Consider the following 25,582-nt stretch of genomic DNA (forward strand, 5'->3'; position numbering starts at 1 on the left):
TTATCGCTGGGTACAGCATGAACCACTTTGACAGAAGAATTTACTGTGGTGGCAAATTAAATTATCCATATGGGAATGACTAAGAATAATAATAATTAAAAAAATAATTCTTTGATATTTTGATTTTGATTTGATATGTACGGTTCACTTTACCTGTAAATGTAAGATTTTAGAACTCTTTAATCTAACAAGCATGTCGGTACAGACCACAGAAACACAGAGATCAAATTCTAAACTAATTATGATTATTTATACAAAGAATGGTCTCCTCAGTCTGCCGTACAGTGATTCCACTTTGTACACATTAAACAGCTGCTCTGTTTTTTTAAGGGGGTAAAGTGTAGAATCAGGTTAAAGGCCAGTGTTTTGTAACCTAGCATGTGGGATTGATCAATTTTGTAAGCTCTTCGTTACAGCTTGAGTTTGTATCAGTCTTTAACGAAAGAACTATGATAAAAGAAGTTTTGCTCTGCCTGTGCTTGACCCTGGCACCTGTTTGGACAGCCCCTGTACAGACAGGTACGTCTTATATCGCTTTTTAAATAATATTGAACATTATACAGTGAAGTAGTATTTTACTTAATTATCTATTTTACACATTTTTGGAGGAGTATTGTTATTTGACAGGAACATAAAATAATAATATGTATTCAATGATGGGTGTTTATGTCAGATTGGTTTGTATTTATACAGACACTGGGCCGGTGGTTGTTCTGAAGCATGGCAGTGTCCGTGGACAATATATGAAAGTTAAAGGCTCGGAAAAGGTGGTGGAGCAGTATTTGGGTATTCCTTTTGCCGCGCCACCTGTTGGCCCCCTCCGTCTGGCTGCACCTGGTCCTGTACAGGGATGGGAAGGCATAAGAAATGCCACCCAGCACCCATCCATGTGAGTATGGCAATATTAAAAAAAAAAATAACTGTGATTTATGAAATATATTTGTACTAAATTCCTTATTTACCTCTAAATTACTATATTCCACTTACTTATACAGTATAGATACACAGTAAAAATTGACCTGTGAAATTTATGGTAAAAATAATTACATATTTAAATGTGGTAGCAACATTTAATAATATATGCGACTGGAATTAACTACACTTTTCATTAACTGATGCAATGTTAATATTAGATCTAAAGAAATCAAATCTGTTTTGTACCTGTATAATTTTACTGATAACCACCATAATAATGCAGGTCATAAAAGCCGTTCTGCATGCTGAGGTATATACTAATATACAGTCAAATGTGCATACAATGTCATTCACACAAACACGTCTATTTTGTATACTGTTCATTTTCACTTCCAAAGTATGTATATTTAACAGCATTTAATTTTTTTCTTTGGTGTAATGTACCGCTATAGATCTATCACAGTTTTTCACTGTGCATGATAAAGGAATTTGCCATACGTACCATAGATATACAACATTTTTTACAGTGTACCTTCTCTCGCTGTATTCTAGATGCCTTCAAAACCCAGATGTTCTGCATATATTGGCAAAATCAATGGCGTTGGATTTCACACCAACAGGAGTCTCAGAGGACTGTTTGTATCTGAATGTTTACACTCCTTCTCAAAGATCAGAATCAGATAAACTTCCAGTGAGTACTGAATAACGGCTTCTCTCATCTAAACCAGAGGACAGCGCTTTGACTTACGAATTCAAAGTAGAACTTATTCTATTATGCTTTATTGACAATTTCCCCAACCCCTCTAACAAAAGAAATGAATGCAAACCAACAGGTAATGGTCTGGATTCACGGGGGTGCTCTGGTAAATGGGGGCGCTTGCACATTTGATGGATCCTCGTTGGCAGCCTATGAGAACATTGTTGTGGTTATCATTCAGTACCGACTTGGAATATTAGGATACTTCAGGTATTCATTTATAGTAGAGAAAGTGGGCACAACTCATGCAGTCTGTCCCTTGAGAATGACATCAGATTTCTTTTGTGCTGCTTCTGCAGTGGGTTATAATAACATATGCTTCTGGTTTCAGCACAGGAGATAAGAATTCTCAAGGTAACTGGGGTTTCCTAGACCAGATTGCTGCGCTAAAGTGGGTGCAGCAAAACATTGAGGGTTTTGGAGGAGACCCCCAGTCTGTCACTATAGCTGGGCAGTCTGCTGGAGGAACCAGCGCCTCTTTTCTGGTCAGTAAATGTTTTTAAAAGCACCATTATCTTTCTCTATTGCTGCATATTCATTATTTATGTGCCTGATACCATTAATAACTTTTCTGATGAGTCTTTAAAAAACATAAGTTCTGAGTAAATTCCTTGTGGTCCCTTCGGGCTTCCCCTGGAAATATGATAATCAGTGAATAGCTGAAAGACAAGTTGTTAAAACAACATAAGATCTTATCCATTAATAGATTCTCTATACAATACAGTGCTAGGATCAAGTGAGTTCTAAAGATACATACACTGTTAAAAATTTATTGTAATTTTACAGGAAATTCCTGGCAACTAATTGCCGTGAATTTACAGCAAGTAATATACAGGTAATATATTGTTTTTTTAATACAATAGAGTCCTGTATTTTTACAGCAGTGCTACTGTGATTAAAGTAGCATTATTACAGTAAAATGCTGTAATTTATTTAAATTTACTGTATGGGCCCTATTTTAACGATCTGAAACGCAAGTGTCAAAGCGCGAAGCGCAAGTAAGTTTGTGGGCGGGTCTCGGCGCTGTTGCTATTTTCCCGGCGGGATAAATGGCTCTTGCGCCCGGCGCAAATCTAAAATGGGTTGGTCTGAAGTAGCTTCATTATTCATAGGTGTGGTTTGGGCGTAACGTGAAATAAACCAATCAGAGCGTCATCCAACATTCCCTTTAAAAGCAGGTGCGCAAGTTCCATTACGGATTGCTATTATTATGGCGTATTTACCAGGCGCACGCCAGGAGCGGTTCACAGCCGAGGAGACTGATGTTCTTGTAAGAGCAGTGAAAGACAGAGAAGGTGTGTTGTATGGGGATGGGAGAATAATTAGCCTGAATAATTTGTGAGCTAGTTTTATGCCTATTTTTTTTCACATCTTCGTGTCACACCACAATGATTTCCGTCATCTCATGTGTTAATATTTTTTTAGTGTAACAATTTATGATTTGCAAAAATAACTGTTGCATCTGTGTAGATTACATGAGCAAAGTGTATGCGCGTTGTGCACGCTATACATTATGGTCAAGCTTGCGCCCTTAAAATAGCATAATGAACAACGCGCAACGCGCCACTGACTTTAGACTAGGTTTTTTCTGGTCAGTGGCGCAATTGTGTAATGGAACAGCAAAATAGCACCAGGGATCGTTTGCGCCGGAACACGCCTCCTTTTTTGCGCTGAACCGCCCAGGGAGCGCAAGTTCATTCACTAGTTTAGCGACGTGCTTCTGTGGAGGGAAAAGCGCGCTTTGCGCGGGTGCAAAATAGGAATGACACATGCGTCGGTGTACAAAGTCAATTGCGCTGGGTGCAAGATAGGGCCCTCTATTTACTGCAACTCAGTTGCCAGGAATTTCCTGTAATTTTACAGGAGACAATTACAATATTGTAATTTCTAAATATAATAAAATACTGCAATTTTCCATCTTCCAAAATTAAAACCAAAACAATGGCAACTTTTTATTATTTTTTATTATTAACACACTATGCAACATCACATATTACAAATGTATTTTATCTTTTTTTTTCATACAAACAAAATTACAGTTTCACTGAAGAATCTAGCTCACTTCCAGACAGTCTATCATCAGGGGGAACATGGTAATAAATAACAAAAGGTCCCAACCAGTCTTGAACTGGGGAAGCTGTGGGGTTTGGGTGGGCATCAATACTAGCCCATCAACTCAAAACCCAGGAGTCTTCTTAATAGGGTGCAGACAGGTGCGTTGATCCTTCGTCTCTTCTCTGCTTTGCTGACATCTTGGAATTGATTCCACAAAAAGCTCTGAAAACAGAGAGAGTAAAAACAAGTTTTCATATCAGGTAATGATAAATACTGTGTAAAAAAAAAAACATAAAAAGTAAACTTGCTTGTAGAAAAAAAATGACGTTGATGTATTTATTTAACATCAACACATTTAACAACATAACATTTAGAATTACATTGGCTTTTACATTGTTTTTCTTAAATATATAATGTCACTGTATGCACTGTAAATTGAATGTCGCTTTGGACAAAAGTGTCTGCAAAATGGGTCATATGACGTTGCTAAAAAGAACATTATTTTGTGTATTTGGTGTAATGAAATGTTTAAGCGGTTTAAGGTTAAAAAAACACATTATTGTTTCTCCTCTACAGGTACTCCTCTCCTCGCCTTCTGAAACGTGTTGATTTTTACAAAGTTCATCGTTCTGAAAAGCAAAGTGTGCTCTGATTGACCAGCTATCCAATCTATCTATCATGTGACTGAAATGTTATGCCACTTAACATACTGTGCCCTGTCCGGCCGAAGCAACGAGACAAACATTTAATTATAATGTTTATTTCATTATAATGTCAAACCCATTATAAATGTGATATAAACATGATTTCTAGTCGTGTTCTCTTTTGGAAGGCCAAACAAAGTAGTTTCCCTTTTTAAAGAAACAGCGTTTAAGAGTGACGCTTCAATTTAAACGAACGAACAAACACATGAGAGCAATTTCAAAAGCTTAAGGAGCTGTCTGTTCTGCTCTCTTTAGCTCTCGATCGACCTGGATGTTTTAGGCAATATTAAAATCCTGGCGGGGACGTGTCCCGTATGAACGGCGCATATGGCCACCCTATACAGATCTTCTTCATTCACCAAGAGCTTGTAACACTCCAAAGAGAAAGGAAAAAGTAAAATCACATCTAATGACTTTAACCCCCAAAATTGACTTAATGAAAATCGTAATGTTAAACTGCTGTCTGTCAGACTTCTCTGTGTTTACATAAATGTCTTGCAGGGCAATACCAACTCTATGTTAGACACTTAATAGCAATAGCTTTGTCTCCATCCAGCTTTTTAATGCACATTTTAACATTTTGAAAACAAACAAAAAAATCCTGAATGGAAACGGTTCAAATTCACAAAATATTCTAATGTGAATAAAACTTTTTATGTGGATTGACTTGCTAATAAATGCAACATAAATGCACATTTGTTGCAACTCTATCGGCTGTTTTAAGTTGCCCCTTAAGTTTTGATCCCACAGCGTTTCATGACTACTCTCCTGTCCATTTCTAATTTACATAACAGAGCTGATGGAAATGCTCTCCAGTTATAGGGTTTCTTTGCCAAATTTCTACGAATGCGCTTAAAAGGTGCAAAGGAATTGGATGGAAACCTGTCTTTTGACATCAATGCATAGAGTATATCGTAGAGTCTATTTTCTTTATAAGTGTGCAAACAGTTTAAACATACCTTTAGTGTTTGAGGCCTCTTTAGGATACTGTTAGTTAAACATGTAGACAGTGAAGGTCGCTGCACTCCATTCAGAAGGTTGTTGTGGGGCCCCATCACAGTTGTCCCTTCCAAAGACATCATCCATTTGTCTGCACTTAGTGCCTCTCCTGAAATGCATACACAATATGATAACTAAAAGAGCACTAGAACCCTTCACTACACACGCATGAGTGGCAGTATTGGCAGGATGGGCAAAAGTACCAATTTTATCAGGTGGGAGAATAAGTTATGGTATGGTTTTTCCTAATTTAGACTAGGCATTTTAAGGATGCAATAGGATTATGTTGAATTACAGCCTTTCCTTTCTTCTTTGACATATAACCATATGACAATTATTAACAGGGCTTAAAGCAAGCAAACATATGTTCCATCTAGCAGCCAGTGTGCAGCTGATCCTGCGGAGTGTCTACAGCTGTTCCCGCTCAGTCTTTTCCTTCTGCCTTGACCGTTCATGACCGTGGTACAGTTATGACGCGTTTCCACCGACCCCCCCTCATTTCAATAAGACGAAATATGATATCAAACACCACTGCCTCCTTTCGTTCTCATTTTCATTCGTTAAACATATTAATAGACGCAGAAATAAAGTTCAGGGAAATGTGTAACGTTAGGCCTTCATTATATAAAACAAAATATTATACCAAACAGTAGCCTATTGTCTCCTATTTTCATTTTAACATATTAAAAGATTAACTGAATAAAGACCAAAGATTACCTGTTCGGTTCACCCAAAACGAATTATATTTTATGCTTTACCACTAAAGAGACATCACAGCCAGCGGCAAATGTCAGATGTCTACCCGAGTTGAGAGTGCTCCCGACGGATTAATGATCCCTGAGCTCCCGCTGATCGCGTGGAGTTGACCGTCTCCGACATCAGCGAAACACATTTTTTAATAGACGCAGTCTTTATAAATAAACCGCATATTTGAGTTTTAAACAACTACATTCTCGCCTGAAATAGTTAAAACACTAACGTTATACCTTTCATGACACGATGTCAGTAATATTTTAAAAATTATCAAAAGAAATGGTGGTTGAAATTACAATGCTGCATTGCCACTCCCGAAAGTTCAGTAACGTTACCTTTGAACAAGTACCTCGCGAGCAGGGACTTTCTGAGGGGCATTTTTTTTACCCAGAACTTTATTTAGATCATGGTAGCTGCGGTGGAAGCACACCGAGTTCCAGCTCAAAGTCCATAGTTTCTGGGTAAAGTTCTTGCGATGTAAATCTGGATCGAGTATGAAGACGCGATTTTAACTAACTTCACCCTATTCCACTGAATTATACCAAATGAAACAATCAGCACTCACTCAGATCACCAGTATTAATATATAAAGACTTATAAAACAAATTTTATGTTACATACCTGAGACATGTTCTTTCTTCCAAAAAGTACCGTCCGTTGGCCGCGTAATTTCAAAATTCAAACAGCAGCGAACCCACAATGCTATGCGGTTGCTGTAAAAAAATGCTTCTACAGTGTAGTTACAATAATTTTACAGGACTGTCCGTTAATTTCCCATAATGCACTTGCATTTACAACAAAAACATGAATACAGTGCGTTGTTGTAAAATTTATTGTAAAAATTACATCAATTGCTAACAGTGTACTTATGTTCTTCTAGACATTGTCGCCCATGACCAAGGGGCTGTTTCAGCGGGCCATCTTTCAGAGTGGAGTAGCAACTATGATGGGCTACTCTGTCAAAGATCTTCCGGGGCTTAACAAGGTATTTAGCCCAAATACAACATTAAATGTGTACTACTCAATAGTTTATTATAGGGAACCTGTAGTATTAGGTCAGATGCCAATAATTTTAGAGTCTTGTTAAGTTTAGTTCAGTTCACTTTAGTTTGTCTTTATTTCATTTCCTGAAGGCAGTTTGGTTTTAGCATTTAGACACATAAACAATACAATGAAAAAGCACCAAAAAGCACCAGGCTAATGCATAATTCTTAACTGTTTAATTTAAAGGTGCAACGAACTGCATCTGTTTTTTCATTTTGTACTGTTCTCTGAGGTCCAATGTTATCAAGATTTTTACATCAAAAAAACATGATGTAAAAGCAATAGGCTATTTTCTGTCCTGTTTTTGACCCCCCTCATCAGAACGCTCTGTTTGAAAGTAGCAGACCAGAAGTAAACGCCCACTGCCATGATGATTGGCTAAAAACTTTAAAGTGTTTAATGGTCGCTGTTGTGATTTAGGTTAAAAATGCACAAATACTCATATCAAACAATTTGTTTATCAGAAAAAGTAATAGTGATCACGTGACAAAATACACTTGTGTGGTGCGTCATTACTATAGGATCCAATATAGTTGGCACAGCATCGTCTGTTAGTTTCGATCTTTCTGAAACTCCCACGTCAATTTGTTTGTAAAGGAATCCCTGGTAAAAGGAAGTCCTTAATTTTACTGAAGCAGTCTGAAACTTCATTAAAAGTAAAGTTCATCCACTCTTTCCGAATGTTGGGATCAGAAGGAAAGCAATGCAAATACTATTTCCTTCCACAGCCTGGCACTGCACAGCATCTTGTCTGAGTCATCTTTTATTGTTTTATTTCTGCGTAAACCTACACATCTGCCTCCCTCGTAAACACTGCATGAGGCAATCGGTGGGCGGGGCTAAAGAGGGAGCCATGAAGAAGCAGGTGTTGATCTTCTTCTGCGTAGGCGGTGCTTATCCAAACGATTACGTCACAGAGTAGAACGTTTCAAAAGTTGTTGTTTTGGCAGACTCCCTTCAATATAATCAGTTTTTTAGACTAATGAGAAAGTTTTGAGTTCTGAAACTTACAGGATGTTTTTATAGTACAATGACTTAGGCTATTTGTGAAAAGATCAAGGGAAGTTTTGTTTCTCAGGTAATGACCCCTTTAATGTCCAATGTCCTCCCAAAAAGTTAAATCAGAATTTAAAAGCTTTACAAAAAAGCACTTCAGCTCAGCCTGATTCGAAAATGCATATTGACAATACCTAATGTAAGATAATTACTGTCGGTGTTTAGAAAAGGCGATTGTCTGTGATCTGTTTGACCAGGTGGTAGCAAATGTCACTGAATGTGACTTCAGCTCTAATGAAGTGCTGACCAAATGCATAAAAGAACTGACTGAGGAGCAAATCATCCGTGCAACTAAAAAGGTAGGAGCAGAGAATTTGAAAAGAGATGCTTTTCAATAGTTAATGAAAAATAAATGCAATTTTAAGATCTACAGGTAATAAATCTACTCTATAAATATACACATTGAAAAGAGAATGAAACAATTTCTTAGACCAAATGACTTCCTTAGAAACACACTTTCCCTGGAGCAACAGTTGATGGGGAGTTTCTTAAAGCTCAACCAGAGGAGTTACTAAAGAGCAAAGATTTTCATAAAGTTCCAATTCTTGTTGGAACAACAAACGATGAATTTGGATGGATGCTCTCTCAGGTAAGTATCGGACATTTTTGTATGGAATGGTGAAATTAAACAAAAGGTCTATGAACCTTTATGACTATTTTTTAAATAGTAATGCATGTGCTATTTTTTTTTTTTATTTCAGGCCTTAGTCTCAGAAGACGTGTTAAAAAGGATGGACAGAGAAACAGTGAAACAACTGATGGACAATTTTACCAAAAATGGAGTAAAACTCAACTTCTCTTCTTTCTTTCCAGATCATTTGTAGTGATTTAGAGACTAAAACAGAGATAAAATGCAAATGGATTTTCTTGAATTAACGCTTTCTGACTAATTTGTTAGTATTTGTCGCCCTCTAGTGAACAAAGTACTAAATAGCATTTAGGAGACTCGGTAGAATTGGTGTAATCCTTCATTCTGTCATCGTAGACGCCAGAGGTCAATGAAATCATAGTAGAAAAATACCTAAAACATGCTCAAACTCAAGAGGACATTCGCAACGCATTTACTGAGATGGTGGGGGATATTTTTTTGGTGATTCCCTCCATTACAGTTGCATCTTACCACAGAGGTTGGTTGTGATAATATTTCACCATCAATGATCTGTTTTTGTTGGTTTGCTTTGTTATTTTCCATTATCTTAACTTCACAGATGCTGAAGTGCCTGTGTATATGTATGAGTTCCAGCACCCGCCAAGTATATTTAAAGATCTCAGACCCAGCTTTGTGAAAGCTGACCATGGTGATGAACTTGGATTTGTGTTTGGGGCATGCTTTTGGGATGGCCATATCAAAGTGGGTATGCAGATCTAAGAACTTGTTTGTCCTGGCAAATTATTATGATACTGCACATTTATACTGATATATTTATTGTGGCTGGGTTTTGAAACTGCAAATGATCTAAACAAAGTGAAAATTTTAATGATGAAACGGTGATGTTGTTATGAATATTACCTCTTTATCATCCACAGGAACGGTCACTGAGGAGGAAAACCAACTATGCAGAACCGTCATGGGATACTGGGCGAACTTCATTCGCACAGGGTAAGTGGTACACCAGTTAATGCTGATCCTTCATGCCTTAAATAATTATTTCATTTCCACAGATCACCAAATGGTCCCGGTCTGGTGCACTGGCCTGTGTACGACAAGACGAATAAATACATGAACCTAGATTTGCAGCAAAATGCGGGACAGGATCTAAAGATGGACAAGCTGCTCTTTTTCACTGAAGAATTACCTAAAAAGATTGCAGCACTCCACAAAGCCTAGTTATTTCACCAACAAACATGATGCATCTACTTTAAATAAAATCTAATTTGCATATGCGTAAGTTTTTATTCTGTATCCATGCAGTGAAATTGTTCCTATGAAACCTTTTGCACACTTTTCTATTATTCTCAAATCCAGCCAAAATCTGATCTTTATTTGTTTGTATTTTATAGCGAAATATAGTAACAAAAATAATTTCCAATTTCTTTATTAAAGAGTCAAATGTATATTTCTATTTACACATCAAATAGTAGGCTATTTTCAATAAATAATACATCATTTTGTTGTAAATAAATAATAAATCTTTCCAATCGAATGATTTTGTATTTCAGTACAGAGTAGACTGAGTTTCAGATTTTTTAATTATAATATATTTCTATACTATATTATGTACTATTTATTAATTTTTTATGCATTATCAATGTAAATAATTATAATAGGCCTACATATGTTTTTAAAACATAACAGAAATAATAAATAAAGAATAGGCCTATATTGATATTTATTATATTTATGCTTTATAAATTTTACTTCATAGTTTGATGCAATAATACAAATGAACACGAATGCGAAGGTGATCGCAACTGTCAGCGTCAAAAGTGTGCAGTCACGTGTCATCTGGGCCTCGTCACTGGATTCCCCATCCGCCACTGATCATGTTACGCATGCGCACACTTGTGACTAGTTCAGAGCAGCATGTACATCTCTTACGTGCTGGGAAGACGAAGCTCCAGCTGGAACATCTAGGGTAAGTATCATCTGACAACACTTTATCAGGCGACTTGACGTTAACAGTCAGAACATAGGTGCTGTCATATCAATCATGCATTATACATACGAAGCGCGAATGAACCTGGCGTGCCAATAAAACTATCATTATTTATATTCATTAACGTTACGCCTAAGTTAAATATATGCGCGAGCTGTTGCATAAATGCAGTAAGCGACGGAATGAACGATACTCACGTACTTCCAACATTTTCCGCCTTTCTTTCCGCATGAAAGTGTGCCATATGATTGCACAGTATTGTTTACAATAAGAAAGTGTTAGAGGGAGGTTTAATTTTGTAAGTGTAAACTGATCTGAGTGCTGGTGTGAAGAAAGTATGAACGATTAGAACTTTGGGCCAGTATGACTGTAGGGTCTCTGATGGATGCTGTGAATTGTCTTTTGATAACATGGTATTTTAACAGGTGCTATTTTAAGACAAGTAAAATAAAAGGTGTGGAGCATAAGTGAAATTTTCTCAATAGAGAAATCCATGTTATTACCTGCAGCTATGTGGAGTCTAGTTTCTTCAGTTTCTTAAGATTTCTATTTCTGCTTACTGTCTGGGACTGCTTTTCAGGTATGTCACCTGATTCCTCACACAGTATTTCAATGTGTGACTGGATCAGTGCTTGATTTATACTTAGATATATCTACAAGCCATTGTAGAAAAAATATATTTTAGGGCATGTATTATATTGTACAATATAAAATATATTTTCCCAATTCTAGCTTATGCTAGCCAATCGCTTGCTTATGATCTAAATACCTGTATATTTACGGTGTTATTTTTGTGTACCGTAATTATTATTACTATTATTATTATTATTACTGTTTAAAATTAGGCTTCCTTTTTTCCATTTTTATATTTTAATTTTAGTTTTTGTCATTTTGAAATTACTATCAAGGTTTATTTTGCATTTCAGTTTTAGTTTTATTTGTTTCAGTTTTAGTTTCATTTGTTTGTAATTTTAAGGCAACATTTCTAACTTTTTTGGTTTTGTGTCAAGGTTTTCATCTAATGTTTATATTAGTGCTGTCAAACAATTTATTGTATCCAAAATAAAAGTTTTTGTTCACATAATATATACAGTATGTTTGTGTGTGTGTGTACTGTGTGAATATAAATACACACACATGCATGTATATATTTCAGAAAAAATGTAATATTTGTGAATTAAATATATCTATTTATGATATAGATTATATGAATATAAATATATACATCAAAATAACCTTTATTTTATAATCTTTAGAATAATCTTTATTTTATCTCAACTTTATTTTAATTAAAAGTTTTTAATAGTGGTTTTAGTTCACCACAATAACTTTGTCATTTGTAGCCTAATCATGATATGCTTAAACATAATATGCTATGATATTCATTGTTAATTAGATGCTAGCATTTGTTTCCTTATTATTTTAATATCACAACCCAATAATGACAAGCCATTGTGCTTTGCATTTTGGTTGCTGAGTTCTATTAAACAGTACGTTAGTCAGATAAACCTGGCATCAAGGCTTGACTGCAGGCCTCTTAAACAAGGCTACATATTTTTAAACTCTAGTGGCTGGAGATAAGAGTGTTCTTGTTTCCAGCCAAGCAGAGGATCATTTTTCTTGTCCTATCCAAGTGTAGGCCATTGATGAAAAGCTCAGTGTTAGAAGCAATTCTCAGTCTGCGTGTTCTGTGCAGGGTCTCAGGAAAAGAGTCATTTTATGTGACTTTTATTGAATCTGATGCTCTCTGGTTAGAAGCATTGATCCATTTAGGCTTTGTTTATGTGTCTGATTGTGCGGCATCAGTCAGCGAGCAGCTGTGCGTTAGATCGTACAGGATGGCAGTCTTAAGTTCACAGCGTCTGATAATGTGACGGATACGAGTGAGGTTGCCCTTGAGGAAACAGAAGGACATGTTGTGTAATGGTGCAAATGAAACAGCCTCAAATTAACCTCTCTGTGGCCTTACTTTCACATTAGAGTCAGACTCTCTCACACTATTAATACAGAAACTTTTCACACCCAATATAGATTTCTGCAAGCTCTTGCATGATTCTTAAATCTTTTTTTTTGTCTGGTAACATATCACTATCGTGCATGCCATGGTTAATAATTATTCAGTTCCCTGTAACACAGACCCTCAGTTTTACTTCTTGTTTCTCTACCAGCATGTAATCTGAATCAGGCTTTGCATTTTGCTTGTAATGCATAAACAAGTGGTTCTCAAAGGGTCCTTTACAGGTCAGTTCTGATAGAAGAGATAGAAGGGAAAAAAAACAATGCCCATTTAATGGGATTAATAAAGGGAGAAGAAAAAGCTTCCTAGATTTTTTGTTGTCAAATTGTTTTGTATTATTATTATTATTATTATTATTAATAATAATAATTTTATTTCAGTGTTTGCGTTCATGAATATTTTTGTATGTGTTTTTGTGTGATACAAGTTTTAGTAGTGTTGGGTCGCCACATCCGATGTTACATCTGGACCTTGACTCAAAAGTAATTAAAAGCCACTGTTGTAGCTTACCAGTTTTCTAGTTTTTTGACTGATTTGACCTTGCACACAAGCCAACCCGATATCTCCCTCCCTGAGACATTCATCACACATGTAATTATCTTTTTATCTGCTCTGCTGACTCTGATATCACTGCACCACTTTGGTAACCCTAACCCATGCAGTCTCTTAAACCAGTGAGCAGCCCATCTGTGTCCCGTCACTTTGACAGCAGATCCTCTATGCTGGGCCTGAGGCTCACGATGAAGGGGCATTTTGTTGCATGGATGGATGGAGTAGAAAGAGAGGGCAGTGCTTCAGTGCAGGGTAGCAGGAATATTGCAGCATGTGCATTTACCCTCTTGGATTTATAAAGCGCAAGAAAACACGCTTTCCCAGAGAGACAGTCGTGTTTAGGAGTTTAGTATTGGTCTTAAAGCTCACCCTAACATACAGCTGTTTTTTTCCGCTTTGTGCTTCTCAAAGATAAGTGTGAAAAGAGGCGGGTGAAATTCACACTCTCTGACTCTGGTCACTGTATATTTATATATGTGTGTGTGTGTGTGTGTGTGTGTGTGTGTGTGTGTGTGTGTGTGGGTGTGTGGGTGTGTATGCCAGCCAAGTCACGCTCCTCCAGCTCTGCATTATGTAACCGTCCTCTCAGTCCTGATGCATTTCTCAGAGCTTTATTAAAAAATTTTTAAATGATTCGGGTATAGTATGAATGATTGTTCTTCTGCATTTATAATTTAAATATTTTTTTCATTCAGTTTGATTTACAGAAATTGCTGCTCTAGTCTTGCAAGGTTAAGGTTGGTACACACTAATTATCACTTATAGATCATTTTCACCAATAGCCCAAAAAAAATTTATAATAATATTTTCCATCCAGTTCCTAATAGGTCAAATGAATCCCGAAATTTTAAATTTCAATACAAAAAAAAAAAAAAAAATCCCCTAATTTCATTCCGAAATAAGTTATACTAAGACAAGACCGTAAAGTAATTTGCGAATAGCAGGTAAAAGTGATAATTCTGTCATCATTTACTAATCTTAATGTTGTTCCAGACCCGTTTTACTTTCATCTGCTGAACACAAAAGAAGATATTTTGAAGGATGTAGGCAACCAAACTGTTGACTTCCATAGTGTTGTTTCAGAAATTAATATACAGTAAGTTTGGATCAAAATGAGGGTGAGTAAATGACAGAATTTTCTTTTTTGGGGGAACTGCCCCTTTAAAACTCTGATCCAACAAAACCACTAGCGACAGTTGGGGCAAAGTGAACTAGCCTTTCATTTGAGAAGGAAGCATGTGTTTTTCGTCTTTAGAATTGTATGAGGAGCAGATGGCATTTTCACACAGGCAAGATTAAGTACTTGAGCATATTATACTGTATCCATGATGTCAAATCAATAAGCATTACCTTATTTGATATCTAGAGGTCTGAGAGTGAAAGACACTAACTGCATTACACAGATGACATCACGGAGTGCTTCATAGTAACACATGCTTTTGTACTGTGATTCTGTGCAATGGATTTCATAATGCAACATCATATTAACCGGCTCTGACAGACTCTGTTTTGCTTCATGCTGTTGTCAGTCTGTATAAACACAGCTGCAAGGAAGTTTACCACGAAAGAAGACATTAAAGTACTCAACCGTAATGTTACACTTCATGAAAATGTTTTGAAAGCTTGATGTTGTATGTTTATTATCATTTATTATCACAGTATTTATTATGATTAATAAAATAGTTGTATATGTATTATAAAATAATTATATATATAATACATAAAAAAATATTATATAATACCAAAGTTTGTGGTCAGTAAGGTTTAATATTTGTCCTTTTATTTAGCATTTTTTGCACGATGCATTTATGATATCAAGCATTTCTATTTCAATGATAAAATGGAAATAAATGCTGTTCTTCTGAACTTTCTAGTTATCAAAGAATCTTGGGGGGGGGGGGATCCACAAAAATAATAATGGGAACAACAATAACTATAAGAAATGTGTTCTTCGCACCAAATCAGCACATATTTGAATATTAAAATGGGTGCTAAAATTCAGCTGTGTATCACAGAAATAGATATTAGAAGTAGACACTACAATCTTTCATTTATTTTAAGTTTTTTTATTATATTACAGTATTACTGTTTTTGCTCTATCTTTCACTAAATAAATGCAATATGTTTAACCACAATTTAAAATTGTAATTTTTTTAGGTTTAGCTGCTGCGACAAAATTGTGGAGCTACAAACAGCGTTTCACACTCAGTTTTTTTTTTTAGCTGACATCATCGTACCTCACGCAGTGACCGGATTACCCCCATAACAAAGTATGGAGGGGGCCGTGGTGAACAACCTCATAGACTTTGACTCGCCTCCAGAAGGAACAGCTCCCTCTGTTCTCGGACCTCCCAGTGGGGTGGGATTTTTCTCATCTGAGCCTCTCGTCCCTGAGCCTACGAGCGACTCCGCGATGGAGCCTCTTCTTCCAGAGCCCCCACACACTTCCCACAGAGAAGAAGATAGTGATGCCACCGAATCTGCCGACAGCTACAACGAGGACACAGAATCCCCATCGCACCCGCCGAGCACGGGGCGGTCCTCATCCTGCTCCAGTCACAGTGCCGAGGACACAGAGGAGACGGAGATAAGAGCCTTCATGCAAACCTACGTGACAAAGCTCTTCCATGAAAGGTGATCTGCTCCAAAAACTACACCTTAAAGGAATGCATCAACCATGAATACAAAAAGAGATGTTTCATAGAATGTTCCTGCTGCTCTATCTCACGACTAGGGTGAATATGAGACTATAAAAATAACTTGTGTGCTGTTCCAAGTCTTCTGAAGTCATATGATAATTTAGTTTGAGGAACAAAGCAAATGTAAGTTTTTATCTTTTGACAATTTCCGCCATAGCTCACAAATCTCATTCACAAAATCAGACACAGTGCTACTGATAAGATGCACTTAAATTACAGTCTGTTCCTTAGTCAAAGCTATTGAATAGCATAAGAAGCATTAGAATGTAGTGTATGAGTCATATAGACTGCTATTATGGGACTTTTTTGTCCTTGCTGGAGCTTGACAACCCTTTGGTACTGTGTACTTTTGGGGTATTTAAATATACTTTTGTTCTCCATGGACGTAAGAGGTTTGAAAGGAGTAAACGATGACAGAATTTTCATTTTTTTAGGTGAACTGTTCTTTTGAATGAGGAAGAAACTTCACACAGAATTATAGTCACATGTCAACTGATGTGTATGTTTGCATTTGTTCCTGTTGTTTGAAGTGCTCTCTCACTCTCCCTATCCCTTTCTCTTTGTCTTCCTGCTACAACCCCTGGTTCCTTTAACTCTCTTTTCCTCGCTCAGGGAGGACTTTGATCAAGAGGAGAAGGCTCGCTTTGGAGAGCTGTGCACTGGAGAGAACGGCAAAGGCAGGGAGTGGTTTGCCAAATATGTTTGTGCACAGGTATGAAAGCAGCAATCATGAAAACGCAATCACTGCATCGCTTTATTCCAATTTCAAAAAATTAGATTTTGAATTGTCTGAGTTATTATGGGGATGGTCATTTTGGGTGATGGTTTAAACCGTTTTCACACATTTTGCACCTGAGGTGTGTAAACCGTGTCGCTATCTAGTACTGTTAAAAATTATTTTTGATATTGAAATAAAAAATAAATATTGAGGTGAGAAAATGTAAAAAACTAACTTACAACATAAGTGAAAATAAGAACGATTGCATTTGTTGATTGTGTTTGTTGAATCACTAAGTTGGAGTACTCAAGTGGCTATAACTGAAATAAAAAATGTAAACTACAAACCTAAAAAAATTACAAAAGTACTTAAAATACTTAAATTAAAATGAAAATTAAAACTGTACAAATATAAGCTAATTCTACATATTAATAAATACTTTAATATCATATAAGTAACATTAAAAGATCACTGTGTGAGAATGGTCATAAACATTTCTTCACACCATACGTGTGAAAAGCAGCAGTAAAGCATTTTTCATTTACTAAATATAGCAAGAAATGTTGCAAAATGCACTGAAAAACGTATTTAGCAACAGTTTTTGCAACATGGGATTTTATGAAGCAACACAAAATAATTCAGCGAACTACACACCCATTATTTGGAAAATGTGTTGAAAATTGTTTGAGTACTTGGCAGTCAGAATTACCAAAATCTTTGCCAATATTAAAAAATAGAATAATAATCTTTAATAACAATAATAATTTAACAATACTGTTAAATGTAATCTTTAGGAAGTTTTAAAAATGATTATCCATTTTTCAAACGGTACATTATAATGCTGAGATGCTTTTAAAATCGTGTGTGTGTGTGTGTGTGTGTGTGTATGTGTGTTTTAATTTTTCATTTATTTAATCTAGATTTGATCTCCATTTCTTGGTTGTCTGCTATAACATGAAAATAAATATTGTTCACTGTTATCCTAAAATGCATCACTATATTCATCACGCACAGTCTGTTTAGACTAAATGTACCATTTGCATTCTCAAGTCTTTTTCAAAGATAAGAGAACTCATGCAATAGAATGTGCATAAACAAACACAGTTGTGATGATAACCATGTCTTGTGTTTGCAGCGCTGCCACTCCAAATGTGTGAGTGAACAGGCGTTCTACAGGCTGGTGCAGTCCTTCGCTGTTGTTTTATTTGAGTAAGTACATTAGTGATAATGTCTCAGATATCTTGGAAGCCAAACCAAACTGTTAAGAGCTGGGTTTTTCTGTAGAGCTCTTGGCAAGTCATTGTGTGGCAGGTGTGTGACTCACATGTGACTAATATTTGATTGATTGACAGATGTCACCAGGTGGATGATTATGGCCCAGCCAAACACCTCATGACCATGTGCTTCACATATTACTACATGGGTAAGAGAGTTCACCGTTAATATTGAGCAAACGTACTGTAAAGTTGTGCAGAATGTTAGAATCTGATAAAGAAACGGCCAGACCTCCTCTCACTTCCTGTTACAGCCTATGACTCAGATATTACTGGCACTGCCTCTTATTGTTTTGGTCAAATTTAACTGTGCTTTTATTAATGTGTTTTCAATGGAGGTTGGTTTATATGACCTGCTATAAAAACTAGTGACGTTCGAAAAGATGCATATATATACACAACAGTTCATAAGTTAAAATTATTATTAAACAAGGATACATTTAGTAATTGTTCAAAGGTGAAAGTAAAAACATATAGTATTACTAAAATTGTATATTTAAATAGATTCCGTTCTTTTAAAGAAAATTCAGCTTTGCCATTACAGAAATAAATTGCACTTTAAAAATTATACTTAAACTGAGAAGAGTACCTTAAATAGTAAAACTTTTTCACTGTAGCATATATGTCTTCTTCCAAAAATATTTTAAAATCTCACACACTGCAAATTTTGAACGGTAGTGTGATTAACTGAATAAATTTCAGTTACACTTTAGTATAGGGACCAATTCTCACTATTAACTAGTTGCTTATTGGCATGTATACATTATAGAAAAGTATACAAACATGCATTATGTATCATGTGGTGCATCACTGCTAATGATTTGGAACCGTTTTGTTGTCATGGTAAGAATCGTTTTGGAGTCAAATCATAACTCTATAAATATAATCTAATTGCAAAGTGCCCACTCCTAGTATACACCGTGTGTAACTGCCTAGTATGCCTTTTTAATTACATTCATTAGAGTTTCTAATGAATATATGTGTGTGTGTGTGTGTGACAGGTAAGTTGCAGCTATCTCCCACAGAGCTGCTAGAGAGGCCCAGCGGGGGGATCGACTCGTACCTGCGCAGTGGAAAGGTCTGGATCTCTGGGAAGAAAGAAACTGCAGAGCGACTGCTCAAAAACACCTCCGCTAAGACTGATGTTAAAGGATTCTTTGGGGGTCTGGAGAGCAAATTGAGAGGGCCCTTGGGCCAAAAGAATGAGTGGGTGATTTTCTGTCATCGTTGTTATTCACTCTTTTAATTAGTGACGCTTCTGTTGCTCACAAACTCATCTGTTCTCATTCTGTCCTCCTCAGAGACACGGACAAACCTGCTGAGCAGAAAACCAGAACTCCAGGTAGTTCACGATGTACCACCGCTGTGTTTTTAATCGGGTCGTTTGTCAACTGTAGTAATTTCTTGTCTTGTCCTTACTAGTTTTTAGATGTCTCACATAGGGCTTTCTCTATGTATATTGGTGATGTGAGTTGGTGGTTATGAATTTGGGTTGGTTACCCAAACCATTCATTAGCTTCCACCACTGTGCTGTTGAGCAAGCCCCACAGAGACGTGTAGGTGTTTGAGTTATTAACTGTGCTTATCTCTGTCTGTGTACCCTGTAGTTTCCCCGCCTCTCTCTCCAGATAGAAAAGAAGAGGAGAAAATCTACCTGTACACACATCTAAAACAGCAGCCCATTTGGTAGGTTGTCAGAAATCTTTTTTCCCTATATAATTATTCAAATGTACAGTTTAAGATGTTGTTTATGAAAAATCTCCTTTCATATAATCAGCATTTTAATGAAACATTCATGTTATTTACATTTTTTATGGACCACATTTGTGGGGTCCTGTCAGTGTCTCAAGTTGTTTTAATTAGCTGTCACATTGCATGCCGGATTAAAAAATATATATGTTTTAATAATTATATATATATATATATATATATATATATATATATATATATATATATATATATATATATATATATATATATAATTATTTTTTTTTTTTTAAGTTATATTTTATAAAACAAATAATACCATACTATTTAAATTTAAAATCTTTAAAATGATCCTAATTTATTGCAATGCAATATATTTTAAAATGTAATTTATTTCAGCAGCCAAGCCTTCAGTGTCACATGATCCTTCAGAAATCATTCTAATATGCTGATCAGAAAACTGATAAGAAACTTTCTTTTTGCAATCAATGTTGAAAAGAGTTGTAATAGTGTTATGGAAACATTGGTTTTTGTGGGCGTATTCATTAAAATATTTTACACTATATAAACTATACGTATATCACTTTTTTGTGCATTACATTAATGTTGTCAGATTACTACAGTAAGTATTTTTTTGTAAAACAAAACCAAATCTCTTTGCAATAAAACAAACTGAAGCAAGAAAGGAGGCCGGTGGGTTTAATCCACAATCATCTACTTGTCTGTTGACATTTTGAAAGCAGTTTTAATATTGTTCAGGCACTATGTCCAATCATTCGCCACATATAAATGCTGATATTACTTTGGTTGCATCTGTTTCTCTTTGTCTTCTTTAAAAGGCACACTTTGAGGTTTTGGAACGCAGCGTTTTTCGATGCCGTCCACTGTGAGAGAAATAAAAGATCCCCCACCACGAGGTGAGAGATTGCAGGGTTTTTCACCGTAGACTCTGTAATTCTTCTGACTTTTAATAGAGTGCTTCTTTTCTCTTTCTCCTGATGTATCGTGCTATTAACAAAACAGACTTTGCACGGCACCTAATGCACATGTTAGATTGCGTGTTTGTTTAGACTGCGTGTTTGTTTGTGTGTCTGTTCAAGCCAGAGGGAGAGATTGAGAGTTTACTTTGTGTTTGATAGATTGTTAGTGATGTTGAAATAAACTAGCCAGAAGTTTCAGCGGAGGTGCGTGACTGTGTTCCCGGTGCATATGACAGTCTGACGGTGTATTTGCAGTCTGGAGCAGTCCTGCAGCCTTTCTGTGCTCTTATGGTTACTCTTCCACACTGCTCATCATCCTCTCTTTCCTTTCTTTTTCTTTGTGGCTCTTTCTCTCTTTCTCTCTCTCTGCGTGTGACTTTAACCCTTTATCTCCCATTGCCACGCTGCCTCACGCAGGCGGACGGCTGAGGAGGAGAAAGATAAAGGTCTGTCATTCATTCCGTCTGCTGCCCTGGACATTGAAAGATAGAGACAGGAAAGGCAAAAAAAAAGAGGATTAAAACGGAGAGGGGAAAGATAGATAGGTTAGAATGAACTGAGAGTTAAAGAGTGAAAGGAAGGAATGGCTCTTATACTCACTAAGGCAGCATTTATTTGATAAAAAAAAAACTGTAAAAACAGTAATTTGTGAATTATTATTATAATTATTATTACAATTTAATATAACTTTTTTTTCTGTAGTAAAATGTAATGCATTCCTGTGGTGGTAAAAAAATATATATTCTTAATTCTTAATGAAAATGGTTTTACTGCTTGAAATTTGTGTGAAAACCGCAATATTTTATTTTCAGGATTCTTTGATAAATAAATAAAAAAGTTCAGAAGTATGCTTATATATTTATATAAGTATATATTAAAGATTTATTTTATTTATTTATTTTTGTAAGTTTTTAAAGCAACTTTTGTTCTTTGTTTCTTTTTTTGAATAAAACGATTAATTTGTTTTGTTTTTTTCTAGAAATGTGAATGCTATAATTTTTAATGCAATTCACTGACTGGAAAATTCTTTGGTCAAAAAAAGTGTGAACCCCAGCGAAACCCTCTATTTAATATATTTCAGCACAGGATCCAGTCAGGAAGTTGTGTAATGTTCTGATAACATTTTCATCAGCATTCAAAGGAAACTAGGTCCTCCAAAAAAAAAAAAACACTGACTCATGTTTATCACATTTGCCTTAGGCATAATGCTTTGTCTTTTTAATCATTGTCTACATTGCACAACTTTAACTTTGTTTAAATTGTTGACCTTAAAAACAGATTAAATATTTATTAATACTAAAATACTAATAATTGTGCTATAAAAGTGAGTAGCATATCTATTCTGACAGCAGGGAAAACATTAATAAATAAAAACAACCATACACTCATGCAGGTAGTATAATAAAATAAATAGGGTTATTAATTTAAAACGGAAAGGGAACATGCCTTTGTTGTTGATTTCAAAAGCCTTGCATTCAATCAAACACAGTATTTTGGCATGGTGTATCAAATTCATCTGGCCAACATGAACAGGTTGCATGACATGCCCTCATTATTGACAACCATAATATTAATATATTTCAATGTTTAACCGAGGACATTTTTGTTTACCTTTATACGATAAACAATTTTGGGACTGTTTTGGGGTTGGTGTAAAAAAAAAAAGAAAGTCTTCTGGAACCAGTTGGGAACCATTGATCCACATTATACAAAATGAGAAGAGGGAAGTGAGATCACAGTATACACTCTTTGACTTTTCCTGTATTGTCAGAATGTATTGTATCCAAGTGCTTTTTGATTGCTATGTCAACTCCTAATCAGCGTGAACTATTAGAGGCAGCAGGTATAACAATTACTAATGCTCTTACTTGCCATTATGGGTTCTTTCAAATCCCCAGCCGTAAGTATTAAACTTTGACTTGTAATTCTGTTTGTGCCACACTGTTTGTGCTACAGACATAAAGGATTCATCAAATCAACAAATCTCTTCTAGAAGAGACTTTTATTATCACTTTGCTAAGTGTTCAGACAATTTTGACCTGGTAGGCTAAAAACTAATATAAAAATGCAATGGAACAGAATAGAGTTGTGTAATCGTGTAAGACAGGCAAGAAAAATTCCAGTAAGATTTTATTTAATTTTTTAGAAAAGGAAAATTTAGCACATGGAAAACTGCATTAATTTATTGCCTGAGCATTTTTTCCTGTTTAGTGAGCTGAAATATGCCATGGTTCCGTGTTGCTCCTATGCTTTTTTTTTTTTTAATTTTGTACTTTTTTTTTATTTAATTCATTGTGAATCATGGCTACATCTGACTGCTCACTAAAGCTTATTCTAAAATGTTTGTTGGCTTTTGCATGAGCGCCAGTGAATGGCTAACATACATTTGTAAAAACATTGGTCTTTTGTATGATGTTTTTTTTTTTACACTTTTTAACTCTCTAACCTATTTATTGTGATGTGTTTAAAATGTTTCTGAGTGAATGTTAACATTTTAAAAGATATTGTGTTGATAATCTCGGATCATATATCATGCTCAATGAGAGAAAATATCAGTGACCTCTGACCTTGACCCCCTTGTTTTTGATCCTTCAGAGAAAAGTGGTGTCATATGACCCAGGAAGAGAAAGATGATAGCTCCAGATTTAATAAGAACATTACTTTTGGTCAGCTGGGGTAAGCTGCATGGCATTAGTCTAATTTTACACAATATTGACACAATAATAAATGTTCATTGCATGTTTTCAGGGCATTGTTTAGTATGCTCATATGCTTATAAATAATTGCTTGTGTTTATCCAGAACATTCACCCATAACATGGTGGCTTTTGGACTGAGCAAGAAACTCTGCAATGACTTCCTGAAGAAACAGGCAGTTATTGGAAATCTGAATGAAGGTACTGTCACTTTCCAGCTTTCTGTTTCAAATTTGCAAAAAAATAAATAATTACATTTATAGGTGTGTGACATTTAATTAAATTAAAGTACCATTCCAAGAAAAAAAGAGAAAAAAAAGTTATTGTTAAAAATACATATCAATCTTAAAAACAGTTAATATATAAAATATTTGAGTGGAAACTGATGCATTTTGATGAATAAAAAGAACAGAATTAACTGATACAGAAATCTTTTATTTACAAATGTCTTTACTGTCACTTTTGTTCAGTTAAATAGATCACTACTAAGTAAAAGTATTCTTACAAAAACAAAAAAACAAACAAAAAAAAACAATAGCGAATGTGTAAATATAATTCACACTTTTTATTTTTTGTATTTTTTTTTTCAGAGCAATACAAGCTGCTATGTGACCACATTGAGCAGATGGCTGAAGAGTGAATATCCAAAACCATCAAAACTCTACCATTCACGTCAGCATATCCATTCAAACACTGATGATCAGTATTCCACAAAGAACTATAGTACTAAAAGTGTCTTTTGAGCAAATACAATGACAAATAACGGACAAAAAAAAATACAGTCTAACAATATCAGTATTTTATTAAATCAGTATCAACAAAATCAATATATAAGTCAATATTTCTAAGTTCATCTGCTCTCCAGAAGTCTCTACTGGTCTTTTCTTGTTATATGTTCCCATTTATTGCACTTTTCTGATTTTGTGTTCTTCCTGTATTGATAAATTGAGTATTAATTGTGTTGGTGGGGTCATCAAAATATATTGAGACTGGAACTATGTCTATTCCCCGGTTTAAAGTGCCTTTAGTCATTTATGTGAGATGTGATCTTCCCAAACCTGCGTCAGCATGCTGTTATCCTCCCATGACTCTCTGGGGTAGTACTCCATAAGTTTGTGCACCCTGCCAGTAGATTTGTTGTATGGATAATGCTTGCGGTTGGAATTGAAGGCTGTTAAAGAAAAGTATCATGCTGCCACTGTTTCGTTGTTGTACAGTGTTGTCTTTAGCGCATGGTATGCATGCACATTGTTTATCATCTACTTAAACTGTTGTGCAATTACATTTCAAGCCAGTAGAGAGCAATCATAACCCTCTGCTTCGACTGTAGATCGGTGGAGGTGGATGTCAACCACTGAGTGGGGACTTCAAGAGCTTGTATTGAATCACATGTCCTCCATCTGAGGAAAATGTAAAGTTAATATATTTGGTTTGTAAATACAGATTGTTTTGTTCACAGAATACTGAGGAATTGGATGCCAAAGATGGGCTGGTTTCAACGGGTCGTCAGATTGTTAAGAATTTATTTATTCATTGTCTGAATGTGTCCTTGTACGTGAGCGTATGGTTGTATCAGGAAAGTGCTGGATTCAGTATGGTCTTTGCATCTCAGATTATGTTGTTAATATTGTGCTGTCTGTGTACATTTATGTTCATAGTAAGCTCAGTGGTCTGCATTGTATTTTCCTAAGTGCCCTATTGGAACGTACCTGGAAACCAACAAGAGAGGTGTTGACCTGTCTCTAATGTATGAAGTGTTTATTATTAATATATATTTAAAAAATATATAAAAACATAATTGTCTTTTCCTGTTACTTGCATTATTATATTATAAGTCCTCATTCTAGAATCAACTATGGAGTATGAAACAGGAAAAACCTGTCTCTTATTGTCACCAAGGCTGTGTTTATTTGATAAAAAATGCAGTAATGTGGTGAACATATTATTACAATTTAAAAGAACTGTTTTCTATTTTAATTTATTTAAAAATGTAATTAATTCCTGAACGCCAAGCTGAATTTTCCAGCACCATTAGACTACTCCCGTCTTCAGTGTCACAC

At 35.5% G+C, this 25,582-nt stretch overlaps 2 protein-coding genes and 1 long non-coding RNA gene across 5 annotated transcripts; 2 read left to right on the forward strand and 1 right to left on the reverse strand.

Annotated features, from left to right (window-relative positions):
* The first annotated feature begins 351 nt into the window (after positions 1-351).
* Positions 352-10,163, forward strand: ces3 (carboxylesterase 3). The gene is made up of 13 exons (XM_052582399.1): positions 352-519; positions 694-889; positions 1,468-1,606; positions 1,749-1,882; positions 2,004-2,157; positions 7,064-7,168; positions 8,481-8,582; positions 8,732-8,872; positions 8,985-9,065; positions 9,269-9,410; positions 9,492-9,638; positions 9,811-9,883; positions 9,946-10,163. The coding sequence occupies exons 1-13, from the start codon at positions 450-452 to the stop codon at positions 10,109-10,111; spliced, it is 1,650 nt and encodes a 549-aa protein (XP_052438359.1). The 5' UTR covers positions 352-449; the 3' UTR covers positions 10,112-10,163.
* On the reverse strand, positions 3,889-6,894 carry LOC127977515 (uncharacterized). The gene is made up of 3 exons (XR_008158251.1): positions 6,805-6,894; positions 5,391-5,539; positions 3,889-3,949 (listed from the first exon to the last, which is right to left on the reverse strand). It is a non-coding gene; the product is annotated as an uncharacterized LOC127977515 (long non-coding RNA).
* Positions 10,164-10,628: 465 nt separating the features above from the next.
* On the forward strand, positions 10,629-25,325 carry LOC127977513 (uncharacterized protein KIAA0513). Of its 3 annotated transcripts, XM_052582402.1 has the most exons (13): positions 10,629-10,859; positions 15,607-16,083; positions 16,761-16,860; positions 18,002-18,075; positions 18,219-18,289; positions 19,142-19,346; positions 19,442-19,482; positions 19,748-19,826; positions 20,687-20,764; positions 21,245-21,273; positions 23,425-23,503; positions 23,629-23,723; positions 24,113-25,325. In XM_052582402.1, exons 2-13 carry the CDS (start codon positions 15,722-15,724, stop codon positions 24,160-24,162), a joined length of 1,263 nt encoding a protein of 420 aa, XP_052438362.1. In that variant the 5' UTR covers positions 10,629-10,859; positions 15,607-15,721; the 3' UTR covers positions 24,163-25,325. The 3 variants fall into 3 exon arrangements, with proteins under 3 accessions (XP_052438362.1, XP_052438360.1, XP_052438361.1); XM_052582400.1 differs by lacking the exon at positions 21,245-21,273 and having other exon boundaries at positions 10,641-10,859; positions 23,423-23,503; XM_052582401.1 differs by lacking the exon at positions 21,245-21,273 and having other exon boundaries at positions 10,641-10,859; positions 15,672-16,083; positions 23,423-23,503.
* Positions 25,326-25,582: the final 257 nt, after the last annotated feature.

The sequence above is a fragment of the Carassius gibelio genome, chromosome B18 (assembly GCF_023724105.1).
Source record: "Carassius gibelio isolate Cgi1373 ecotype wild population from Czech Republic chromosome B18, carGib1.2-hapl.c, whole genome shotgun sequence".
NCBI lineage: Eukaryota > Metazoa > Chordata > Actinopteri > Cypriniformes > Cyprinidae > Carassius > Carassius gibelio.